This window comes from Naegleria lovaniensis, assembly GCF_003324165.1.
Source record: "Naegleria lovaniensis strain ATCC 30569 chromosome Unknown tig059, whole genome shotgun sequence".
Classification (NCBI taxonomy): domain Eukaryota; phylum Heterolobosea; class Eutetramitea; order Acrasida; family Naegleriidae; genus Naegleria; species Naegleria lovaniensis.
The window spans coordinates 1-24,689 of NW_025407881.1; the positions used below are offsets into that span (position 1 = coordinate 1).

The 24,689-nt window shown below is 37.4% G+C and overlaps 10 protein-coding genes across 10 annotated transcripts; 7 read left to right on the top strand and 3 right to left on the bottom strand.

Moving 5' to 3' along the window:
* Positions 1-718: 718 nt before the first annotated feature.
* Positions 719-2,132, top strand: C9374_012744 (uncharacterized protein; the record flags this gene model as incomplete). Its single annotated transcript, XM_044688544.1, has 2 exons — positions 719-1,078; positions 1,386-2,132. 2 exons carry the CDS (start codon positions 719-721, stop codon positions 2,130-2,132), a joined length of 1,107 nt encoding a protein of 368 aa, XP_044542316.1.
* Positions 2,133-2,178: 46 nt separating this feature from the next.
* C9374_012745 (uncharacterized protein) lies at positions 2,179-3,558 on the bottom strand (the record flags this gene model as incomplete). The annotated part of the gene is made up of 1 exon (XM_044688545.1): positions 2,179-3,558. One exon carries the CDS (start codon positions 3,556-3,558, stop codon positions 2,179-2,181), a length of 1,380 nt encoding a protein of 459 aa, XP_044542317.1.
* A 52-nt stretch (positions 3,559-3,610) lies between these two features.
* C9374_012746 (uncharacterized protein) lies at positions 3,611-4,459 on the top strand (the record flags this gene model as incomplete). The annotated part of the gene is made up of 2 exons (XM_044688546.1): positions 3,611-3,897; positions 3,952-4,459. The coding sequence occupies 2 exons, from the start codon at positions 3,611-3,613 to the stop codon at positions 4,457-4,459; spliced, it is 795 nt and encodes a 264-aa protein (XP_044542318.1).
* Positions 4,460-7,107: 2,648 nt separating this feature from the next.
* On the bottom strand, positions 7,108-7,949 carry C9374_012747 (uncharacterized protein; the record flags this gene model as incomplete). The annotated part of the gene is made up of 2 exons (XM_044688547.1): positions 7,108-7,661; positions 7,784-7,949. 2 exons carry the CDS (start codon positions 7,947-7,949, stop codon positions 7,108-7,110), a joined length of 720 nt encoding a protein of 239 aa, XP_044542319.1.
* A 2,233-nt stretch (positions 7,950-10,182) lies between these two features.
* C9374_012748 (uncharacterized protein) lies at positions 10,183-11,901 on the top strand (the record flags this gene model as incomplete). The annotated part of the gene is made up of 1 exon (XM_044688549.1): positions 10,183-11,901. The coding sequence occupies one exon, from the start codon at positions 10,183-10,185 to the stop codon at positions 11,899-11,901; it is 1,719 nt and encodes a 572-aa protein (XP_044542320.1).
* Positions 11,902-12,056: 155 nt separating this feature from the next.
* Positions 12,057-13,376, top strand: C9374_012749 (uncharacterized protein; the record flags this gene model as incomplete). Its single annotated transcript, XM_044688550.1, has 1 exon — positions 12,057-13,376. The coding sequence occupies one exon, from the start codon at positions 12,057-12,059 to the stop codon at positions 13,374-13,376; it is 1,320 nt and encodes a 439-aa protein (XP_044542321.1).
* A 157-nt stretch (positions 13,377-13,533) lies between these two features.
* Positions 13,534-18,171, top strand: C9374_012750 (uncharacterized protein; the record flags this gene model as incomplete). The annotated part of the gene is made up of 4 exons (XM_044688551.1): positions 13,534-17,273; positions 17,353-17,357; positions 17,433-17,813; positions 17,885-18,171. 4 exons carry the CDS (start codon positions 13,534-13,536, stop codon positions 18,169-18,171), a joined length of 4,413 nt encoding a protein of 1,470 aa, XP_044542322.1.
* A 101-nt stretch (positions 18,172-18,272) lies between these two features.
* On the bottom strand, positions 18,273-21,047 carry C9374_012751 (uncharacterized protein; the record flags this gene model as incomplete). Its single annotated transcript, XM_044688552.1, has 2 exons — positions 18,273-20,568; positions 20,629-21,047. 2 exons carry the CDS (start codon positions 21,045-21,047, stop codon positions 18,273-18,275), a joined length of 2,715 nt encoding a protein of 904 aa, XP_044542323.1.
* Positions 21,048-21,641: 594 nt separating this feature from the next.
* On the top strand, positions 21,642-23,964 carry C9374_012752 (uncharacterized protein; the record flags this gene model as incomplete). Its single annotated transcript, XM_044688553.1, has 6 exons — positions 21,642-21,760; positions 21,953-22,036; positions 22,167-22,800; positions 22,861-23,006; positions 23,075-23,139; positions 23,201-23,964. The coding sequence occupies 6 exons, from the start codon at positions 21,642-21,644 to the stop codon at positions 23,962-23,964; spliced, it is 1,812 nt and encodes a 603-aa protein (XP_044542324.1).
* A 162-nt stretch (positions 23,965-24,126) lies between these two features.
* C9374_012753 (uncharacterized protein) lies at positions 24,127-24,552 on the top strand (the record flags this gene model as incomplete). The annotated part of the gene is made up of 1 exon (XM_044688554.1): positions 24,127-24,552. The coding sequence occupies one exon, from the start codon at positions 24,127-24,129 to the stop codon at positions 24,550-24,552; it is 426 nt and encodes a 141-aa protein (XP_044542325.1).
* Between the last annotated feature and the right edge of the window lie 137 nt (positions 24,553-24,689).

The following is a 24,689-nucleotide window of genomic DNA, read 5'->3' on the forward strand; positions in this document are numbered from 1 at the left end:
GATCGAAATCGATTTTGAAGGATTTCGATGTTAATCAACATCAAGTCAAAACGACAACGCATCAATGTCGCTCATTTCGATCTCGAAAAAAATCGCGAAAAAATCGTCGATTTTTTATTCGCACTTTTTCGAAAATCACAATACACTCACCGTTGTTGAGTTCTATTCAAACACCAGTGTCAAAGAAACAACCACTCCACAAGAACATTACTTTCCAAAACCTTTTTGTTGTTTTACGGCCATTCATATCGTACGGTTAGTTTCAAACGAATTGAGGTCTGTACACGATCGCAATGATGCTTAATTGTCAACCACTTTACAAACCTCAACAATTTTCTGCACTTTTCTTTGTTTAAAATCCTTCAAATAGTAAGTTTAGGCTTTGAAAAATTGGGAGATGAATTTCACGTGAGATCAAATATGGGTCTTCACGCGATTCTATTTTCGGGAGTTTCCTAATCATTGTTTCCAAGCCCATCCCGCTTGCATGTTTGGATAATAAATTTGCCTTGGTTCTTTTCATGGTTTGCTTGAATTCGAGAAATTTTGTGTGAAATTAATCATTAGAAGCGAAATCTTGTGTGTGTGAAAAGAACGTTAGTCAGCTTCAACAACAGCTCTCAGGAGTTTTCAAACGAGTTTTCGTTTTGAAAAAAGAGAGACTTGTTGGATCAAGCGCACACAGTTGAATCGTTGCTTCACAGATCGTTGAATTCGTATGTCATTAATCTATTATCCAAGTCTTCCTGCAACCATGATGATGAACAAGCAAACCAACTCTGTCCCTAAAAAGAAGATTCTCACTCAACTCAAGACAAACACAGTGTTGATCCACCAGAATGATCATCAAAAAGAATCATTCCTAGTGAATCCTAGTGCTGTTCTTGAGAATCATCCCAATTACTCCTCGTCATCGGCATCCACACCAACCTATCAACCCAATACTCCAACCACTCCATCCAATACCAGTCAATGCAGCAATCAATCAAATGCGAGTGGTGGTGGTGCTTCCGGTTTGTTATGGAGCTTCTCTCAGGAATATAACAAGAAGCAACTTCCAACATTTAAAAACTTTAAGGTATGTTGTTGTAGTGAATCTTGATGTTTTTGATCATTCATGATGATGATGATGTTTACAACAATCAACACGTGATGATCGTTTGTCGTCGTCCATTGATGTCAACCACACACCTTGGCCTCTTCAATCATATTATTGATCTCACATGATGTTGGAATGGATGGATCAAAAAAATCATTGATGATCATCCAAAATCTGCACGCAACATGTTGATTATAACCACATGACCACCATCAACCTTACCACAACCATGTGTCTACACCAACAATATGGTAACTCCATGCACAATTCTTCATGCAATGAACAGACCAAAGCTGTGAAAGGAGGTTTTCAGTCAGATTGGAAAGCAACAGGACAAGGCAATACGAGTACAACTACCACCACAACTACTACTACTACTCCATTCATATCTCTTTCCTCACCTCCATCAACGACTCCAATGACTCTCAGTAACACATTGAACATGATGTGTGCAACCACTACACACAATTCATCACTCTCTCAACAAACAGTCAGCAAGAAAACCAAATCAAATAATACATTAGCAACGAATCAAAAGAGTCCTCGAGTTGTGTCTGTGAGTATGTGTGATCAATCTCCAATTAGTCTAGAAAGTGTAGATTCATCCACGAGTAATAATGATTTGATTTGGGTCTCTCATTCTCCAACCATGAACCATGCAGTGTCCAATGTTGCTGAACGATCTGTGACTATTCCATCAACGACGACAACCACTACCCAAACTTGTCATTTGATATTTTCTAACTTGATGACTTCAAAGAAGAAGAAGAAACCTTCTAAGAAGAGATTATCTGCTGAAGTTTCAACTAATGTTACTACTGCTGTGACTATGAATGCAATGCCTACCATGAATTTTGAGAATTCAAACTCCAATTTTGCAAGCACCATTGTGAATAAGGATCATGATGCAACACCAAACCAAATATTAGAGAATCATTCCTTATCAAGAATTGACAAGCCAGCTCATAAAATGTCTTCATCCTTACCAAGGAAAACTAGAGAACGAATTACCATTCAGGAACTTTTGAACTAACTGTGATTCATAGAGAGTGTCCACATAGATGCTTTCTAATTTTGCCTTATAAACATTTTAATGTTGAATGATCAAGTGATAAGAATCCTTCTTGTTGTTTCAAAAATGCAATCTTTTGACGTGTCATCCAAACTCCATTGATGTGATAGAGAATGAGTGAATCTTTGAGCGGTTTGCTCTCTTCTGACCGATGCTCATTGACAAGGAAGCTAAATTGACATCGATTGGGAAAGAGTCGAACAGGGAAAAAGCCAATCAGAGAAATGATGGAAGTTTTCTGTGATTTTCTTTCATTGGTGATGAGTGAATTTAAAATGGCTTGGTCATTGGTTGTTTCTGTTCGACTAAGTTGATGCTTATTTGTGATGGTTTCATCTGTTGGAACAAAGAAATAGAGAATGTCAAATACGATTGGCTCAATCCAAAATTCTAAAAATTGTTGAGCTTTGTGAGAGGAAGCAACAAAATATACACCAGTATTAATTTTGACATTTTCAGGGCGAACATCTTGGTTGTCTCCACAACTTTCCATTTGAAAAATGACGTCAAAATTCTTTCTTTCTTTTGACTGATGCACATAATGAGTTGGATTGTTAAAAATTACAACATCTAAATCCGAGAAAAATATGTTGAAATCAAGAATATTACATTTCCAAACAATGACTGGTTTCAATAACGTGATAAATTCCCAATGAGTTGTGAAAAATTCTTGAGGTATAATATTGTCATGTCTTTGTAATTGGTCTAAATAATTCTTGTAAAGTAGGTCGTACTTTTCATGAAATTTTGTGTTTTTTGAATATGAGAGAATTAATTTAGAAATGTCATCAGTTGTGAATGTGATAATGCTCTTGTGCTCGTTAGAGATGGTGTTAATAGGTACGTCTAAAAGCTTTGAATAAATTAATTTTTCAATATCTTGTCTCTGGGTCAATGTTTTAAATTGACTGGGATCAATAAACACAAATAAGACAAAATTGGTAATTCCTAGTTTCTTCAGTCTGCAAATCCACTGCTTTGCCATGACCCAATATGTAGGCATGTCAGTCCCTATATTGTCGTTCCTCATCAATAATTCATGTAATTTTTCAACGGTCATCAATGCCAATAGAATGTTTTTAGTGTCATCGGATATTTGTTTTAATCGAGAAAAATTAATAAATTCACCAGACGATACTGGCAAGCTATTTTCATCAACTTGAATGACCAATTCAACTGATGATGATGCAGGTATTCTTGTCTTGAAATAATAAATAAAAATTAGGGCAAACATGATCACAGACATGACAGCTACATGTTTCCTACTCAATCTTTGTGAATGTATTGCTCCAATCCTTTTAATTTCCTTGTATTCTTCTTTCGGATATTGTTTCAAATGTTCTAGAGAGGCTTCATGAGAGTTGTCCTTGTTCGACCAATTTAGCATTTTTAATTTAAATAATTAGAAACGATCCAATCTCGTTCCATCAAAGCAAAAAATGTCTCATGAAAACCCACAACACACACTTTGGGGTCAAGTGGATTCGTACTTTATCCACACTCTTCGTAACAACAATGAACAAAATCCATTATTTTTGACTCTTCCACAATCATCCCAAGAGAAGAAGGAACCATTCGATCCTCTCGAATACGCATTACAAAACAGTGAAAAGAATGGATTACCTCCACATCAAGTCTCTCCGAATCAGGGACAGTTCCTTTCCATGCTTGTCATGATGACACGTTCCAAGAGAATTCTTGAAATTGGTACTTTGGGTGCCTATAGGTATGTATTAGAATGCATGTGAATCATGAACGAATGAACATTAACAAAGAATAGTACGATTTGGTTGGCTTGGGGTTTGATTCGACGTCAACAAATATTTCACGATACAAATCAAAACATTCCTGGACAAATCATTTCTCTTGAATCTAATCCTCTTCATGTGAAAGTAGCACGTGAAAATATTGAATTTGCACAACTTGTTGATTTGATTCAAGTGAGAGAAGGAAATGCATTACAAAGTTTACATGCCATGACCTCAGGTCAAGAAACTATTGAACCTTTTGATTTAATATTCATTGATGCCGATAAGCCCAATAATCCAAGCTATCTAGAATATGCTTTAAAACTGTCTCGAGTTGGAACTGTGATCATTGGGGATAATGTTGTTAGAAATGGTCAAGTTGTAAATAGTGAAAGTCAAGATGCCAATGTTTTAGGAGTGCGCCAATTCATGGCAAATATGGGAAACAAACATGCCAAAAAATTGGTTGCCACTGCCATGCAAACTGTTGGATGCAAAGGATATGATGGCTTCTCTATGGCAATGGTGGTTGAACATTAAAAATTGGTGATAGCGTTTCTTTTGCATGCACCTTTCCATACGAATGTGCCTCTCAAACTGCGTGGCTTTTCAGCTTTCTCAACATGATTCTATAATACCGTGGTGGAAGCATCCTTTGATCCTTCCATTAGTATGTTTAAAGAATATGACATCCATAACCTTAGATCGAGCCAACTCGCTATGATAAATAGTGCAACCAGGAATAGAAGAGAAACGGTTTTTGAACCCGAGCTGGAGAGGAATGTTTGGCTGAAGTTTCGAGAAGACGGAAGCAATTTTTTTACTGTGTTCCTGCAAAAACTCGATTAAGGTTTAGGGATATATTTCATTAGAGGAGCATCTTCCGTTTCATCCGTAACCAGCCGCTTCATTCTTTGTGTGGCTTCTGTGATTCAACTCGGATCATTTTCAATGAAATTTAGCTGAAGCAAGGTGATGGTATGGAGAAGTTCGTTTTAAAATAATAGCAGCTTGGTGAGAGTGTTTCGACGAAGAGTAGCTTGATAGTTTGAAAGAGTAGAAGTCATACTTTGTGAGCAAGCGTAACACGGGATTCGAATCGAAGTGAACATTTGAAAAAATCGAAAAACGCGTCCTTGTAACGTTGTACTACACAAGGTAATTTGTAGACGAATTGGTTTGTGCACGCTTGATGGTATGAGTATCCATCGAAATTACCTTCTGCCAGCACAAATCCCTTTATTTATAAAGGTATTGAATGGTACATAGGGGCGAAAAGGGTTGAAATGGAGGAGATGACGACATTTTTTGCATCGATCTAAATTGGATCCTAGATATACCCACAACATGGCAGAATTATGTGCAGTAGTCACCTCTTTGAAGATGATCCCTTCATCTAGCTCAGTCAAATTGCTCAGAAGATTTTCACAAACAACAACTATCGAGGACAATTCATTCAACTCAAAAGAGAATTTGAGGCAACAATACAATTCAAAAAACTTAAAGTTACCATTGAATGGGTAAAAGGACATGATAAATGTCAGGAAATAACTTCGTTGACAAACTGGTAAAAAACGCAAGTACCAAAGGCAAATTAACTTTTCGTTACATTGAAGGAAAATAAACACCACATCACAAATACTCTATATGGAGAAACCTTATTTTCTGCCATGTTCGGAGCTTCAAACAACATATCTGCCCAGAATGCAATGTTCCTCTATCTCATGAACACTTAATTCTCCAGTGTCCACTTCTCCAGTTTCAGCGAAAATGGGCAATTGATAACAAATTCTAGATCCAATTTTAGTGTCAAAAGAATCAGATCATCTCAACAACTACAAGGTGAGTAAAAGACAACTAAAGAACAGTTTCAAGTTTTAACAAGAGCTTACCGTGGTTCAAGGAAATCAAGACCTGAGGTGCTGATCAGAGGTTGGCTTTTACGCAACTGATTCCTGGAGAATCCCACGTTGAGTCCACTGATCCTAAACACGTCGTTGCAGCCCAGACAAAATTTTCGGAGGGTTCTCCGACAAGTACTTTTTAACTTTTTGAATGAAACTTTCAAAACAAAAAACATGAAGATGTAGGAAACTGAGTTTACTACACCATGGTCTCTTCTTTTCTCGTTGTTATTATGAGCAATGTACAACAATAGCGAACTAGGTGATATTTTTCGAAAATTTTTGGCTCAGAAACTCAAGCCAAACCGGAGCGGCAATTCAGCCAGGAGCAACGACGTGAAAGGTACCTGAAGAAGCTAATGTCTTCCATCAGGGTTTAAACAAAGTGACGCCTTCGGACCTGATTAAGGTAACATAGTGTCGAATACCTTTGACCATCTTAACAAGTTCACTGCTGGGACCTGCTTGCTCCAGGCAAAGTACGTCAAGGTTGGATTTAGAGACGGCTCTAAACAACTGGTGTGAAGTAAGAAGGAGATGTTCACCAATGTCGTGAGCGAGGCGTGAAGGAAATAAGGAATGACAAGGAGAGGAAACATCATTGGGTGGTATGGGAGGGTGTTTGGTTGATGGACATGGTTGACGCTACACAGTGTTTTGTTGAGGTAAATTTGCTAGCGATGTTTCCCTCTAGTACAATCTTAGAAGCATTCGTGTCACGATAACGTTGGGGATGTTAAAAAATAAATGGTCCCTCTCAATTCCAATGGCCTTATTCAATTTCATTAAGGAGAACCGATCTCAAAAATCCGTTCCAGGTTAATTGAGCACAGTATCTCCCTCCCAGTCGAAAATTTGTTGTTCATCCTTTCCCAAAAAGAATTTTGGTCCCGAATGACTTCCATCGATCCAGACCACTATCCAACAAGAACTTGACGTTTCAATATGAATTCTTTCTCCAATTTTGTTTTTGGATTGACTAGCTCAAGTAGTTTCTTCTCAGCTTTCATTGCGAACATTAAGCAACACATTACCTAAACCAAATTACCTGCAATCCGTCGTTGTCGTAGTTTCTCCTCATCGTTCGTCTTTAAATCAAAAGGAAGAAGAGCTGAATATAGAAGTGAGCTTTTGGAAGCTGACAGAGGGTTCTCATCAACCTGTTCTCCCCACACCTTGTTCATGGTATCCTTAGAGACTTTTTCGAATTTGTTTGTTGTGACGACTGATCACATAATAGCGATTGGTGTCTTCTTTTCTAATTAATTTTTCTTCACAAAAGATTCAGCAGTTTTTGTGTTGATGTTCGGAAAATCCTTTGAATGTACCTTTTTCGGTTCCAAGAATTCCATATTCGGTTGTTTTCATCGCTTCTATTTGAATTTTACTAAATTCTCCAACAAACTTAGAATCCTCACCCTTAATACCAATGATACTGGGTGTTTCACTGACCTTCAACATTTCAGTTAGAGTAAGGGAGTGAAACGACTCATCATTTCGTACAACAAATTCGGTATCTTGTGGAAGTATGATGTCCTTTATCCTGCTTTGTACTCTATCCAAACACATCTTCTTAAACCAATCAAAAAATTGTTGATTTGGACAGTCATAACCACCACTTGTGTATTGCTGCATAAAGGTTCCAATATGTCCAGTGTCAATACCTTCCATTGCCAACAAACGAGCGTTCAGTGGTTTCTGTTGAATGAAGGATGAGTCTAACCAACCACAATGATCGAGATAATAGATGGAAAGGTTTCTAACATTTATGGCAAAGTAGTCCAAGGTTCCAACAGCTTGAGGAAAATATTTGTTGTCAGCGTTGTCGGAAGTCAAGGCTAAAGTAGTTTCGTACGAGATCTTTGATGTCACTTTTTCATACAAAGTTTCCACTCTTAATTGTTGAGCTGCTTTGATTTGTTCTTAACTTGCTCTGTAAGGAGATTTTGTGCTAACAAACCTCCTTTTTCGTAATTGTCATAGAGTTTTTTCATCTCAGGGTTCGTCATGAGTGCAATAAAACGTTTACGGACAGCAGTTGAGGTCAAACCCTCATCAAATTTCTCTTTCATTGAATTCTGGAAGGCAGGAAATGCATGAACCCATGAAATCTTGTTGTTTCTCATTGTTGAACCAGCAACAACTGAAACAAGGATGTTGTCTTCGTCAGCGCTCCATGTATCGAAAACATTTTAATTTAACACAAAAAGATCCCAAACGATTGACTTTACTCTACACACATGTTCCCATCCAATATCAAAATACGGAACCTGTAGCACACAAGAAGAATGATCCATCCTCATTGCCATCCAACGATAAAAACAATGCACTCTTTCAAAATGTCGGAAGACAGATCCTTGCTAGCACCCTAAACCAGAACTATCACCAATTCTACTGCATGACATTCAACGAATAAATTTTTTTATGCTTTCATATTCATATTTGACTTGACGAATATCTGACAGGTTTTTAGTCCTATTAATGAAATTTTACTTCAAGCATCCTCTCCCAACGCATACTGAATACAGAGCGTAACGGTGGATCTTATGGACAAGCCCAATAAACAACAAAAAATTACTCGCGGTCAGCAGGATTCGAACCTGCGCAGGTTTCCCCATTAGATTTCGAGTCTAACGCCTTAAACCTCTCGGCCATGGCCGCTTGTTGATAGAAAACTAGGTTTTGTTTTGTTGAATATTTAGTAGAATACCTTAGCTATCCAAGGGTTGCCGTGAAAAGTTACTTTTTATTAAGGCTTAAAAAAAAATTTTAAGATTATACTTACTTAACAAGCCGTCCAACGAAAATCTACCTCGTCTTGCACTCCAAGATAAGCTAATACCTTGAGTAGCATCATTTTCAACGTCCTTCAACTTTCTTCTTTATGATTTTGACGGCTGTACGAAGGTAATACCATTGGTTGCCGCATTGGAAAAGAAGCATTTCTTGGATCAGAATTAGTTGAAACAGCATTCAAGGATGAAGAATCACCGCCTTGCTTTCGTTAGGGCGAAGATCTCTTGCTCTTGCGTTGCTTGACATAACTTCCCTTCTAATTGGGTGAGGACTTTTCAGCTTCTTCACGGAATTCTAAATCTCTGTTTTCATCATGGTTCATCATTTCTCACATGACTGTTGGTTTACGTCGTCCAAGAATTTAGAGCTATTCTCCTTGAGTTTCCTTGATTTCGTCCTTCTGGTGGATGGCTTTCTTCATGACAGTTTTTCCTTCTTCTGTTCCTTTCGTCTCTCTTCTCCTTTGAATTGATATTATGCGACTGGGCAAGGATAATGTGTAAAAAAGCAACATCTTCTTTGAAATTCATCAACCATCATATTTGCATTGCATGTAGCTACGCTATGAATTTAGAAAGACTCGATGGTATTGAAAGTCAGAGGGAAGAGATGATGACGAATCATGGATAAGCGTATGTTCTGATTACTCCACCACCCGTTTCGATTACAAATCTGGTACAAGAGTCTTAAGTCCCTCAAGCAAACAGGATATTTCTTTCACACTGGTTAAGGAGTAAATATAATACACCAAGGATTACATGGAACGTTTCAATCAGCATGTTTCTATCTTCAGAAATCTTACGGGAGGGTGGATCAGAATGCGTATGGTTTCCTTTCAAAAACACAAATCTCGCATTGGCTTTTTTCAAGTAGTACAATTTCACACTACATGTTACACGTTCAGGAACTCCATTGCAATCCTTTACACCTCAAGCAGCCAATTTTGTTTTGGTTGAATGAACAGTTGTTTCTGAAAATTATGTAGGCTTTCATTAGAAAGTACTCTCCGTCCTTAGTAACTCTCATTACCTTAATAATCTGAACAATATGTCGGATTACAACGGCATAAAATTTCTATGCCATAATATAATGGCGACCCAAATTTATGAGGCATATTTGGAATATGTATGTATACCATTATATGTCACCTCCTTTATTGCTTGATATAGAATGATGTGAACAAGCAAGGTTTGTGAAAATATCATGCGAATGTTGTTGATGTTCATTTATTAAGTTGTTGTGAATTATTAGTCACGAGAGTGTAAATGAGCATTCAAGTAATGCCAAAACCAATATTGAGAGTGCGTATTATGACAGTATGAGGACGACGTCTTCATAATTCGTGAGCGTCTGAACTTTGTCCACCGTACTACAATCAATCCCAATTAAGCTTTCCAAAGTGTCATAAAGTTTGTGTGGAATTTACTTTTGACAACTGGTTGTACATATTTTCACAGTTGTCTTGTTCACATTTCATCGTTGAAGTTTTTTTGGCTAATGCATTTATTTTCTCGATGATTTGCCTTTGCTGCTTCCTTCGAAAACAACAGTTCAAAAAAAATAATGAGTGGCATTTCTTCGTTTCTTTCAGCAGCCAATCGACCATTGGCCATGGCTTCCGTAAACACTGGCCATGCTCATGATTCAAGCATAATGTCATCACCGAATGCCTCGGGACAAAGCTTGAATTTTCCAAAACATCAAACATACAGCAACAATCGATCAAACCAGTGGAGAGGTCGTGGCCGAGGTCGAGGGAGCAGTTTTCAACAAAGAGGAAGTAGTTTTCGAGGTCGTGGACGAGGCTCATTCCATTCTTCTTCTTCCCGAGAAGGTAGTCGCTATCAAAAATTCAACAATGACAACCATCATGATATTTATGGTGGTGAGGAAAAAGATGAACGTGCAAGCGCCGAAGAAGAAGCACTTGCTTTAAAATTATTGGAAAATGAAGAATTACAAACTGCAGGTTCCGAACTCTTTATTCCTATCGAGCAGGAATATGACATGTTTTTTAAAAAAGTGTTAAATTGGAAGAATGATTCCCATTCCATATCACAACAAGTATCAGATGGAGAGCAGTTGAAACAATTTCGATCTTACGATGAAGAAGCTACTGAAAGGTGTAAGCACTTGATTCAACAAACATGTATGGGCAATTTGACAACAGGAAATACTACATCAATAGACACTTTGACAGTCTCAAGCGATCATTTGCTCACATCTGCATACAGAGATGTAGTAAAGAAAATACAAGAACAAGTTGCACAAGGACAATCCAAGCATTATGCAAAATTAGACAAGACCATTTTACATTATGAAGACATTTTATACTCCCTAATGAAAGTTCCAAAATTCACTTCCATTCCTCAGCAACCTCAACATTCTTCAACGTTGGGGAATTCCTCAGAATCCACCAATACACAGTTTGAACAATTCAAAAACATTTTTGAAAGAAAACAGCGAGAGAAACAAGAACTGAAAAATTTTTCTAATTTTGCTAATAATTTATTCGAAAAGTGTACGGAACTGTTTAACATTGCAGAAGAAGCGCCAGTATGGGAAATTGAAAATGATTCGGACGTGCAACAGGCGATCCAACAAGTGATTGATTCAACTCGAAAAACAACAGTTTATCAAAACACAAGCGGTCCTTATGATTATGGAACTCTGCTACAAGCATTACTAGATTTAATGGGAAGAAAATCTAAGCATCAAACTTCACAATCATCTCGTGACAAGATTAGACATTCAGAAAGATCAAAATATCAATCCATTTCGACTGGAGACGAGGATGAAGAGTCAAGGTACAAAGCTGATTCTGTGCTCACCAAACGAAAACGAGAAAATGAGGACGATGATAGCGACAATGAAGAAGAGAATGACGAATCATCAGACGCCGAGGAAACATCTGAGGAAAACGAACACTCTTCTGAGGCTACTATTTCTCTTTCCGAGCTCAACAAATGTAAAACTACAATTGAGCTATTAGGTGACAGATACAGGTTGCTCCCACACATTCACAAATGGCTTTCCCTTTTAGACTTGTCAATGGGAGCTACAGGAATTGATTTTCATAGCTCTTTGAAAACCTCATTCAAGAAACGACAGAAACAAATTCGACAAGACTTGTCTGTGGCTCAACGACCAGACTGGAAACACAAAGAAGCCAAGCAAGTGGCAGTGTTGGCTTCGTCCTCGACATCACTATCGAAAAGTATCATTTCCAGTAGCAACAAGTGCCTCGACGTGGTGAATAGTAGTCTTTTGTATAAAGAATAAGTGGTTTGTTCTCCAATCCATCCCGGATGCGATACGAACACTGGGTTCTTGTTGTGGAACAAACGGTCTGTATTTGGCATCCTCCCTTTCCTTGATTATACAATAGTACCGCATGAAACTGAGCATTCCACAAAAAAATTCAATCTCTTCGCTCCATGCATGTTCTCTCGAATGCAACATCACAATTTTGCCCGCCAAGAACAAGGTTGAAAGACTACTCTGCTCCACCCCAACCAACAACAACATGTGCTGAAATGGAGCGTCCTGTTGATGAAGAGATGCAACAGAGAGCCTTACCATTGAAAGATATATCTCAAGTAGTCGATGGGCAACATGAAATTCATGACTCAACAAGAAAACAACACAAAAACATGTTGCTGCCTGCACGTTCCACTTCATCAACAACGCCAATCTCAACGCAAAACAAAACCCGTTCAACAGCATGCACAGAGAAAACCACAGTGACTCCAGAGCAGTGTCAATTCTCCCTCTTTGAAGACAAGGATCATACAATAAGGTACTCTGAGTATAGACCAACATTTCCAAAGAACATGTATGAAGAGCATGTCTTTACAAGGAAATTATTGTCTATGCATACATGTGGGGAACATGTTGAAAATTCTCAATCGTCCTTAATGTCACCAAAACAACTGCTCTTGAACTCTGTGAAAAGTTGGATCGCCATAGATGTTGGCTGTGGTAGTGGACAGGTAACTTTTGATTTGGCACCATATTGCAAACACGTTATTGGTGTCGACACATCACTGAACCAAATATCTTTGGCTCGACAACAATTGAGAGACAATTATCAAACCATGACCAATGTAGATTTTGAGATTGGTGTTGCGGAAAATTTGGAAGCCCTAGCTAGAAAATACATCAGTGGAAATTATGAACCAACAAATAATAGTGACAAGGAACTAGTATCGTGTAGTATAAAAAAGGAAACGAGTGACACTTTGGAAACATTTGACCTTATTGTCTCAAGTGCAAGCTTACATTGGTTTGACTTTGAAAAGTTCTTTAAAAGCGTTGACAAAGTGCTAAAGAAAGGTGGATTACTTGTTTCATGGTGTTATGGTCTTCACACATTCGAGAATGAACAAGCACAAAAAACTCTCCTTGAATTTTATCATTCAGATCTTTTGAAAGATTGTTGGACGAGCCGAAGATATCACATTGACACAGAATACAAGCACATTCCTCATATTCCTTATCCGCAAAATAAGGAATATATAACGTATACAATAACGAGCAAGGTTACTTTAGATCAATATATTGGTTTCATTAGTACATGGAGTTCATTACATTTATTTATGGAACAGCATGGAAAAGAGAAATACCAAGAGTTGTTGGGAGACTTCAGGACGAAAATGAGGGAGGCCTTGGGATTGACCTCGCATTGTGAAAGCACAACATATTTTGTAATTCATCTGCCAGTCTGGATTGTAAAAACATGGAAGCCCTATTCATGAAACCTCGTGTTTGGTTATTTGTTTAAAAAAGTCATTTTCGACACAACGAATAGTCGCAAAGTGCATAAAAGAATTGCGGGAACGTTCGGAGTTTGAGCAAATTAAAAAAAACACACATTTCGATTTTTGTTGATTATTCTCGTTGACAACATCCATCATGAACGAAACGAATGAAGAAGACGAGCAACCTCACGACATTGAAGAACAAGCACTCATCATCAACGACGAACAACTTTACACTCACCAGGATCATGCAGCAGAAGCGGCTCCTACTAGTAGCGGAGAGCAAGATAATTTCAAAGACGGAGTTGATGTTTCATCTCCCTCTGATTATGAGGCCAACAGTTCCTTGCTTTCATGGCTATTATTTTCTTTTGTGAGTCCACTGATTCATGTCGGATTTAAAAAAGCTGGAGGAAAGTTTATGTTTTCGAATTGGCTTGAAAGAATTTTGCAATTGCTACGAATACGAAATTATGTAAATATTGAGGAAGACAGTAACGATGCTAGTCAATTTAATGGAATGTCTCACTCGGATATTCCTAAATTAGGCGCAGAATTGAAATGCAAGAATCAATTTGAAAAATTTAATCATTCTTTCAAAACGAGTTTTGAGCATGAACGAAAATATTATTCCAAAGATGGAAGTATTCGAAGAAGTCATGGAACTTTACTGATATTACTATTAGAAAGAGTATTTCGATGGAAGGGCTTTTATGTGAACGCATTGTGGAGATTGGTTTCTGTTTTTGCGAGCTATTTGTGTCCATTAATTTTTTATGTTCTATTGGAATCAATTCGAACACAATATGTACAAAATGGAGAAAATAAGATGGATGACAGTGTTGAAAGTAATAGGACGTCCTTGAATGGGTTTCATTCTGTGCCAGATCTATACTCAATTTCACTGCAATCTCAATTCTATTCTATACAAAGTAATTCACAAAATTTCACCTCACAACAAAATGAGACAAGTAATACCTATTGGATTATTGCACAACTTCCTCTCAGTAATATTTACTTTCAATTTTTATTGCTAGTTTTACTAATAATCCTTAATATTATTTCTCTGATTTGCTTACAGCATTATTATTATGCAAATTGTAAATTGTGGCTAGCAGTAAGAGGATCGCTGCAAGCATCTATTTTTCAAAAACTCACAAGAATTACTCCTACAAATAGAAGCAAATTTCAAAGTGGTGAAGTAACCAATTTATTCACAACAGACTCGAATCGATTGAGTGGAATGGCCATCGACATGCACGAACTATGGATCATTCCTCTTGCAGTGTTGTTGGGAATGATTTTAGTCTTTTTGTTTTTTGGATATAGCTCACTAGTTGGTATTGTTGCCATGTTAGCAATGAGTCCTCTCTTAGCTCTGCTAGCAAGGTGGTTATCAAAAATTGAAACAGCAGTCTCCTCCTTTAGGGACGATCGAGTGAAAACAATGAGCGAAATTTTGAACGGTATTCGAATTGTTAAATTCTTTGCAATGGAAGATGGAATGAAAGAAAAAGTGCATGAATCAAGAAGTAAGGAATATAATGGTCTTCAAAAAGGAGCAATTGTTAGAAATCTTCAACAATTTGTCTCTGTGTTTGTCTCTATTGCAGGAAGCAGCGTGACATTTATATGCTATCATTATTTCGGAGGAGAACTAACTATCTCTTCCATGTTCACAGGTTTGGTGCTTTTTGAGAACATTAGAAATCCACTCTTTCACTATCCCACATTTTTGTCTTTAGCAGTAAGCTCATATGTGAGTGCCAAAAGAATTGGAGACTTTTTATATGCCGACGAGTTGTCTCACCTTCCTCACGATCATGCCAATATAGCACAATTGCCAAGTCATCATCAATCCTCTAAGGAAGATGGCGATACATTGACTGATGACAACATTGCCATTCAATTCAAAAAAGCAACAATCACATGGAACGACGAGTCAGATGCAGTTCTTAAAAACATCAATCTTACTCTCAAAAAGGGTAAATTATATTGTATCATTGGGCATACTGGAGTTGGAAAATCAAGCTTATTTTCAACCATTTATGGAGATACTATCATCAAGGAGGGTTCTCTACATGTTCATCCAAGTTCTAAAATAGCTCTTAGTGATGAAAATCCATGGATGATTAACGGATCCGTTCGAGACAATATCATTTTCGATAAGAGTCTTCCATTTGACCATGAACGGTATCAACAAATTCTTGACGTATGTCAATTAAGAGATGACCTTGAAGAGTTCCAAAACTATGACATGTCTGAAATTGGTTATTCTGGAATTAATCTTTCACTTGGACAAAAGCATAGAATAAGTTTGGCACGTGCCTGTTATTCCAATGCTGACATTATTCTCATGGATTCATCTCTCAACTCTGTGGATGCTCGTTTATGTAAGAAAATATTCAAGGAATGCATTCAGGATTATTTGAAAGATCGAACTCGAATTTTAATCACACACTCCCTACAGCTATTGGAAATGGCCGATGAAGTCATTGTTCTCGATAAGGGAACAGTGGTCGCACAGGGACATCTCTCAGCTATAATGCACGCCTATGACTTTTCAAAGTTAATTAGAGAAAATGATGAGGAGTCAAAAACAGATCATCCAATGGCACAGACGAATGACTTGACGAGTGTGGAAACAAATTTGAAAACAGAATCATACGTAACAAAGAATGGACGAGAAAATAAGAGTCTTCCTTCGTCACAAAATGAATCTCCCAGTACTTCGTCTTCAAAAGGTAAATTAGTATCAATCGAAGAGAAACATTCTGGAGACATTAGTTGGAAAGTTGTTTTTAACTACCTCAAAGAATTTGGTCTAATTGTCTTTATCATTTGTGTGACAACCTCTCTGCTTGCTATTGGATCTAAGCTTGCCTCAAGTTTATGGATTTCTCTGATGAATATGAATACTTTCAATATTAGTATTGCTTCCTACGTGTGGATTTACTTTTTACTTGGAATTATTGATGCCTTAATCATCACTGTGCGAGGATCAAGTTTTGCATTTGCTGCTCTTAAGAGCTCAAATCGAATTCATGAAAAGATGTTAAATGGAGTGTTGAGAGCTCCAATTTTATTTTTTGATCAAAATCCAGTGGGTAGAATACTGAACCGTTTCACACAAGATCTCAACGCTACAGATAGTGAAATGTTATTCACATTGGCGAATGGTATCAACACGTTCTTGAACATTGTTCTCACACTTGTATTGATTGCTATTGTGACACCTTTATTTCTATTGGTTGCGTTTCCAGTAGCAGTTGCTTTTTATATTATTCAAGCGTATTATAGAACAGCTTCTCGTGATATCAGAAGGTTGGAATCTATTTCAAAAAGTCCTGTGCTTTCTCATTTTTCATCCTGTCTGAATGGAATTAATACTATTAAGGCACTTTTAATTCATGAGCAAATATTTGAGGAAAATTTTATGAAAATTGACTTTACAGCCAAACATTCACACTATAGATATTTAATTAACCGATGGCTTGGAGTCAGAATTCAAGTGGTGGCTCAAGTAGTCATTTTCTCAACTGCTGCATTTTCTATTCTAGCAAGACATGTCACTCCATATGTGAGTCCTGCATTTCTTGCACTCTCGATCACTTATTCTTTACAACTTACTGAACACTTCACACAAATGGTTCGATTATTTGTAGATTTAGAGAGCTCTATGACCAGCGTTGAAAGAATTCTTCATTATTGTCACGGAATTGATAGAGAAGCACCTACAGAGTTGGAGAATGATCCAATTCCAACACAATGGCCCACGCAAGGTCATGTGAAGATTGAAAACATGTCTGTGAAATATAGAGATGATTTAGATCCAGTATTGAAATCAATTTCGTTGGACATTCAGCCAGGAACAAAATTAGGACTAGTTGGAAGGTAAGTACAAGTGTGTGTGTGTGAAAGGAAACTTAATGGAGGTGGGAATATGTTTTTTTTTGAATTGATGAAAATATAGAACGGGTAAGTAGTATGAAACTCTGTTTTTTAATCACCCTTTGTGTTGTAACTATATGTGTCCCAACAACCATTCATTAGGATCTGGAAAAAGTAGTCTTTTAATTACCTTGTTTAGATTTATTGAGCCATTCCAGGGAAGTATCACTGTGGACGGTTTGAATATTTCACAGATTGGATTAAAGACTCTACGAAAATCACTCTTAATTATTCCTCAACAACCAGTTCTATTTTCAGGTACTTTGAGATATAATCTTGATATTTTCAATGAGTTTGAGGATTATGAGATTTGGAATGCTTTGGAAAGAGTCCAACTGAAATCAAAAGTCAGCCAATTTAGTTTGCAATTGAACGAAATTGTTTCAGAGAATGGTAGCAACTTTTCAATTGGTGAGCGACAATTACTTTCACTCTGTCGGTGCATTCTTCGAAAAGCAAAAATTATTATTTTTGATGAAAGTAGTAAGTGTTCGAATAATTGGCGCAGATTTTAATTTCTTAATATAAACCATGGACGCATAATTTTCTCATAGCTGCATTTGTGGATCACAAAAGTGATGCCCTAGTACAAAAAATTATTCGTGAAGAGTTTAAAGATTCAACGATCATTACAGTTGCACATAGACTGGACACTATTATTGATTCTGATGCCATTGCTGTAATGAGAAACGGTGAAATTATTGAGTATGGTAAACCAACGGAACTACTTGAAAACCCCCAATCCCAATTTACCAAACTTGTCAACGAGACGGGCCATAAATACGCTTCTCACCTCATTGAACAAGCATTCAAAAAACAGTGTCTTGTCGAAGAACAATAAATTTCTTCAAATAAGTTGTTAAACTTTTGATGCACTATGAATGGACGAACGAAATTTGTGGCGTGTTTATTTAATATTTACAAGAAAAAAGATTAATGACTTCAATGATACGGGAGAACATTCTTCTTCTTTGGTTTTCTCCTCTTGGAAATTCCAATTGGACTTTCGCTAATGATCAAAGTAGTTGAATATTCAGCGGTGATTGGAACATAGGTTGTTGGAGGACTGACACCAAGCAACACAGCAGGAGATTCTGTTAAATACGACACTTCTTCATGAAAATCGTCTGCCATGTCCACCAAAGAAGATGATTTCTTCCTAATCTTTTTTCTTGATGTTCCTGGTGATTGCAATTTTGTTGCTGGAGGAGCCGAATTTGGAGTGCTTGGAATTTTGTTTTTAGATGACGCTTGTTTTTGCTTGAGATTGCTTTTTTTTCTTTGCTTGTTCGAGAACGAAGAGGAAGCAAATTGTGAATGATAGTAGCTGGAGAATGGAAGTGCATATTCTGATTGCTCGTAAAAATTGGATCCCTCTTGTTGTCTAAACTGCTTTCTGAGCTCTTTGAGCTCATGTTTGAGATCTGACGACAGCTCCTTCTTGTAATTCACAGTTTTTCTTACCTTCGACATGTTGTGCACTATAAAATATGTGCATGTTTCTCTCAAATGTTTAACGTCATAAGAATCAGCAATTCCAAGAATTGTGGAAACGTTTCCTGGATGAATCTTTTTCTCGATGACGCTTTGGCAAATCAAAGACAATCTTTCTATTTGATAAATTTCAGCAGCAATTAACAACTCCACGGAAATATCAAAATTGACCGACACATTTCCAGTATAAAGATATTGAAGCACCAATTTGAACACTTCTGGTCTAATGCCGCTCAATTCGTATAAATCAACCTTTTGTACTCCATAAGTAAGTTGATCCTTCGGTTTTGATGCAAGCATTCGTCTGAAGAATTTAGATCGGGACATTAAAATACAACGGTGACAAGCAATTCTTTCCTTCTCTGTACCGACCTCAAATAATACATCACAAATTGAATGATCAGCCTGTTGCAAAGTAGTATTGCTGAGAATTGTACTGAAAATGTTACCGCCATCTTGAGTTGATATAGACATTGGAGAGTTAATCGAATAAGAGTCGTCGTCATCTTCGGATTCAGGTTCATTGTGAGAAGGAGTAGAATAGTGACTAAAATCGAAATGAATTTTCGAGCCTGGTGAATACATCGGAGAAGATAGATCCGTGTCTTGTTTCTCCAACAGAACACTTTTTTCAGTTGACTCAAACAGCCTCTTCATGTCAGAATACAAAGCTGGAGCCGGAATGGAAGAAGTGATAGTTGAATCCAGATGTTTTGAACATAGAGCAAACAATCTGTCAATAGAAAATGCAACTGCCAGAAACACCAGTTCAAAAATACAGTTCTTAATATCGACATCTGGAACTTCTTCTCCATCCAGAAAGCCAACTCTATCAGTGTAAAGATACTCCAAAAATCCATGGAATCCAACACTTTTAACCTTTTCATCTTTTTGCTTCAGAGACTGGAATTCGTCAGTTTTAGCTTTTTTCTTTTTCATGAGAGCATCAGCTGCATCTCCAACATTAACTATATCATTTGCCACTCCTTTTATGCATTCCCTGTATAATAGGGGAGACCGTGCGTAGATAATTGGTTTGTGAGCATGGTAGAATTGTCCGTTATACTCTAAAATAGTGTCAGAGAACTCTTCATTGTCAATCAAAGAGCTCAAGTCAGTCGTTAGTGTGGATCTTCCACAGTCTATAGGTTCAATACCTCGAATACCAGTTTCCAAAGTATAGACGTTAGTGGACATTTCTGAGTTGTCTTGATCATTATTATATTTTCCACCAACAATCCATAACTTTGTTCCAGCTAATTGGGTGGTGTGCCCACAAAGTGAGGGAGGGGAAGAAGAATTTCTATCAACATGTGGATGTTCAACATCCCATCTAAAGTGTTCCAAGTCCAGTACCATGAGATCCTTTGAATGAGAATGAGAGCTCACTAATCCACCAAAGACAATCATCTTGTTGGCAATGACATTGGCAGTGTGATGAACTCGTTTGGCAGAATCAGTCGTTCCTTCAATCTTAATATTCTTCCAAGTAAGGGTGTCAAGGTCAAGACTGTACAAGTCGTTAAACAATGATTGATCGTTTCCCCCTCCAAAAACGTAAAGTGAGTTGTTGTAAAGGACGCAAGAATGGCCATATCTTGGTTGAGGTCTAGAACCATTGGTCTTTTCTCTGACCCAAGTATTTGTTTCAGTATCGATAACAATAAGATCATTATAATATTTGGTTCCATCAGTACCACCAAACACATAAATCTTGGTTCCATCAACGACGTTGGCAGTATGTCTGTACATGATTTTGTAAATTTTAGTAGAAAATGAGTAATATTGCATGATCAACACTTACCCAAATAAGGCTGGTAAATTGGGTTCAGTAGAATGGCGAGCCGTACACTTCACTTTCACCCATTCCATGCTTTCGATATTGAACTGATAAAGAGCATTGCTTGGGGTGCCCTTTTCTAATTGACCTCCATAAATATATAAAACAGATTTGGAGAGGGCTACCATAGTGTGTTGAAAAAGTTTCGGTAATTTTGCATTTTCGAAAACCTCATAATCATTTCTAATTAGCTTTTCGTGCTTGTTTGCACGTTTGATAAGTGATGGTGTTGTTGTTGAATGTGTTTTAGTAACCTTTTTCTTTCTAAGAATCTTAATAACATCGTTTAAACAGTGATATTCGCCTGATTCTAAATCATAAACTACGAAGGAGTTAGTAACTTGTTGACCTTCCACTTTGTCCACTCCTCCATAAATGTACATTTGCTGTTTGTTGATGATTACAGAGGCGTGAAAAAACCTCTGTAATTGATTGTCATTGTAGCTATTCCAAAACGATCCTAATAATCTTGCAACCCATATCATATTATAATATCTAAAAGAAGTATATAAAGTAAGAATGAAATGAAAAAGAAAAAACAAAGTTTAGAATTGGTCTCTAGAATGTAATACAAGCATATGAGGTGATGATGAAAAAAAAGAAGAAGAATTAAATGTTGTTAATTATGATGATGGTGATGACTAGTGTATCAACGTGTCGTGAAAGCTACTCCAATCAAGTACACTGAATAGTGCTAATGATGGCGATAACGGATTTCAGAACCAGGACTACTACGGGGATATAAAAATAATTCAATACCAGAATTCACTACTACTCCAACAATGGAAAACTATGATCCTGATATTAACCGATTATTGTTATTGTATTTCTTGTTGTTGGTGATGATTTGGGAGGTGGTGATTGGATGTTGTTGATGTTGTTGTGGTTGTTGATGAAGGTGAAGACTAAAACAGCAAAATTTTTTGTTGTTAAAAATAGATGAGAGCGCAAATTGCCGAAAATGATGAATTTGCGAGATGCAGTGTTTTTTCAATTTGAATGAGGAAGCACAAAGCTTGAGGCCTCGTCGACCAACAACAACAACAACGAGATCAATTACGATCACTGATGTAGTGATCGATGGTAATTTGAGGAGGTAATTTCGAGTTGGAACGGTGCAGTAAAATGTTGAGCGTGAATCCGAATGAGCAACACAAGATTGAGTTCAATCAGGACTAGCACAAGTTTCTGGATAAAAAATCAATGATTTTCATAAAGTTTGCAACACTTGCATCGTTCTTTCAAAAGATAGAAGGGAACATGTTTTCTTCAAAATTACCCGTTAAAGAACGACAACGAGCAAAAAGGCTCTTGAGTTTACAACACCTCTCATCTCACCAACAAAAAAAATCCACAGCATTCTACCGTCTGTGTAAGTAATATGGTCTTCCAGATCAAAGCATGATTGATCACGAGCATTTTCGGATTCTTGTATTCTGACACGTATCTCATTCCATCACGAATCGATTTTGGTAATCTCGTTTTCAATCCAAATACTCTAGTATTACCAAGATGAAGAAACTCTCCACTCAAATCCTTCGCAATACTGGCAGCATTGCTCCATCCACCACCAATTCTGCTTCTCGTCGTCTCTTCTCCACCTCAACAGTAGCCAACAAGAAGAACAAGGTCGACATTAAATACACCAAGCTCTTCATTGGAGGTCAATTCGTTGAAGGAAGAGAGGGAAAGAAATTCTCTGTGATCAACCCAGCCACCGAGGAAGAAATTTGTCAAGTGAGTGAAGCTACCAAGGCTGATGTTGATGAAGCTGTCAAGATTGCCCGTTCCACATTTGAAAATGTTTGGAGAAATTACTCTCCTCATCAACGAAGTCGATTGATGAACCGATGGGCCGATTTAATTGAGAGAGATGCTGACTACATTGCTGATCTTGAGTCTTTGGACAATGGTAAGCCACGTGAAATGGCTAGAAATGCCGACGTTGCCATGACCATTTCCACCATTAGATACTTTGCTGGTTGGGCTGACAAGATCAATGGAGACACTATTCCATTGGAGGGTGATTACTTTTGTTACACTCAAAGAGAGCCTATTGGAGTTTGTGCTCAGATTGTCCCATGGAACTTCCCATTGTTGATGGCCACTTGGAAGTGGACTCCTTGTCTTGCAACTGTAAGTTTACACACATACTTGGTGCAAACGATTTTTTGTAATTCACATTTGACACTATAGGGTAACGTTAGTATTTTGAAAACAGCCGAGCAAACTCCATTGTCTGCCCTGTATGTAGCATCTTTGGCCAAGGAAGCAGGTTTCCCAGATGGTGTCATTCAGGTTCTCAGTGGATTTGGTGAAACTGCTGGTGCTGCTTTGGTATAGTAAGTTTTTCATATGTGATAATTCCTTAATCATTCCTTATTCTTTGTGATTGTATCCAAATGACTAGTCACAACGATGTTGACAAAGTTTCCTTCACTGGTAGCACTGAAGTTGGTAAAAAGATTCAAAAAGGTATGTTCCCACTTTTTCTTTCTGCAAGCTTTTGAATCTAAGTGTGATGTCTTGGTTACAGCTTCCGCTGAAAGCAACTTGAAGCGAGTCACTTTGGAACTCGGTGGTAAATCTCCATTGATTGTTTTGGGAGATGTCAAGGATCGTGAGTCTCTCAACAAAATTGTTGATGTTGCAAACTTTGGTACATTCTTTAACCAAGGACAAGTATGCACCTGCAGCTCTCGTGTCTATGTTGCTTCAAGCATTTATGAAGATTTCTTAAAGATTTCAAAGGAAAAGGCTGAAAAGAGAATTGTTGGTGATCCATTTGATACGAAGACTGAGCAAGGTCCACAAGTCAGTGAGGAACAATTCAACAAGATTATGAGCTACATTGATTATGGTAAGAAGCACACTAGACTTGTCACTGGTGGTGAGAGACTCGGAAACAGAGGTTACTTTATTAAGCCAACAGTGTTTGCTGATGTCGAAGATACTCACAAGATTGCACAGGAAGAAATCTTTGGCCCAGTCATGAGCGTTATTCGTTACAATGATGACGAAGTTGAAGAGGCTATTAAGAGAGCAAACAGCTCTGAATATGGTTTAGCAGCTGGTGTTTTGACTAATGATTTGAACAAGGCAATCCGTGTTGCCAGTGGATTGAAGGCAGGAACTGTTTGGGTGAATTGCTGGAATGCTTTCTTCCAAAACGTGCCATTTGGTGGTTACAAACAAAGTGGTATTGGTCGTGACTTGGGTGAAGCTGCATTGCATGAATACACTGAAAACAAGTCTGTCATTACCTTTGTTCCTGGTTTGAAGCGTCCATACAAATTTTAAATGATGATTTGGTAACTGCGTGCGTGAACAATTTACATGTAACAACAACAGTTAACATCTTGTATTACTACTACTCTATATTGGTGTGATTAATTTGTACTTTAAATACAACAACATTGTTCATGGCAACATCAATCCCTATTCATTTTTCGAAACCAAAAAATGAATCAACCAAGACCAGCTGCCGCAAATCAACCAAAACCTGGGCAAGGAATATCACCTTTGGCAAATCTCGGAAAGGAACAATTAGCCATTACAGATATGAGGTATGAGATTTTGGATAGAGAAATCAATAGATTGGGATTGTTGATGGAGCAACTGGTTGATGCTTCCCGAGTGATGGACCCCAATCCAATTTCAACGAAATATGTTAACAAAACTCAAAACGAAAAGGATGAATTACAACTATCTGTAACTGCAGCATCCATGGCTGATGCATGCCAAAATCTTCTCCGACTCACATCAGATTTGCAAAATAGTTATTTATTTTTTGATTTTGATCGGATAGAAAAGACACAAGCAAATTATTTGATTTATTTGGAGAAGCAAAACAACAGCGAACAATCTCAACCTTCTCAACAAATGTAAAATACAGTAATTTATTATTTAAAATTAATTATGTATTAATATTCAACATAGACACAAAGGAGTATCAAGTCGTGGTGAACAAAGAGGAGTGAAATTGCAGATGACACAAGTTCATCAATAGAATGGCACTACACTCA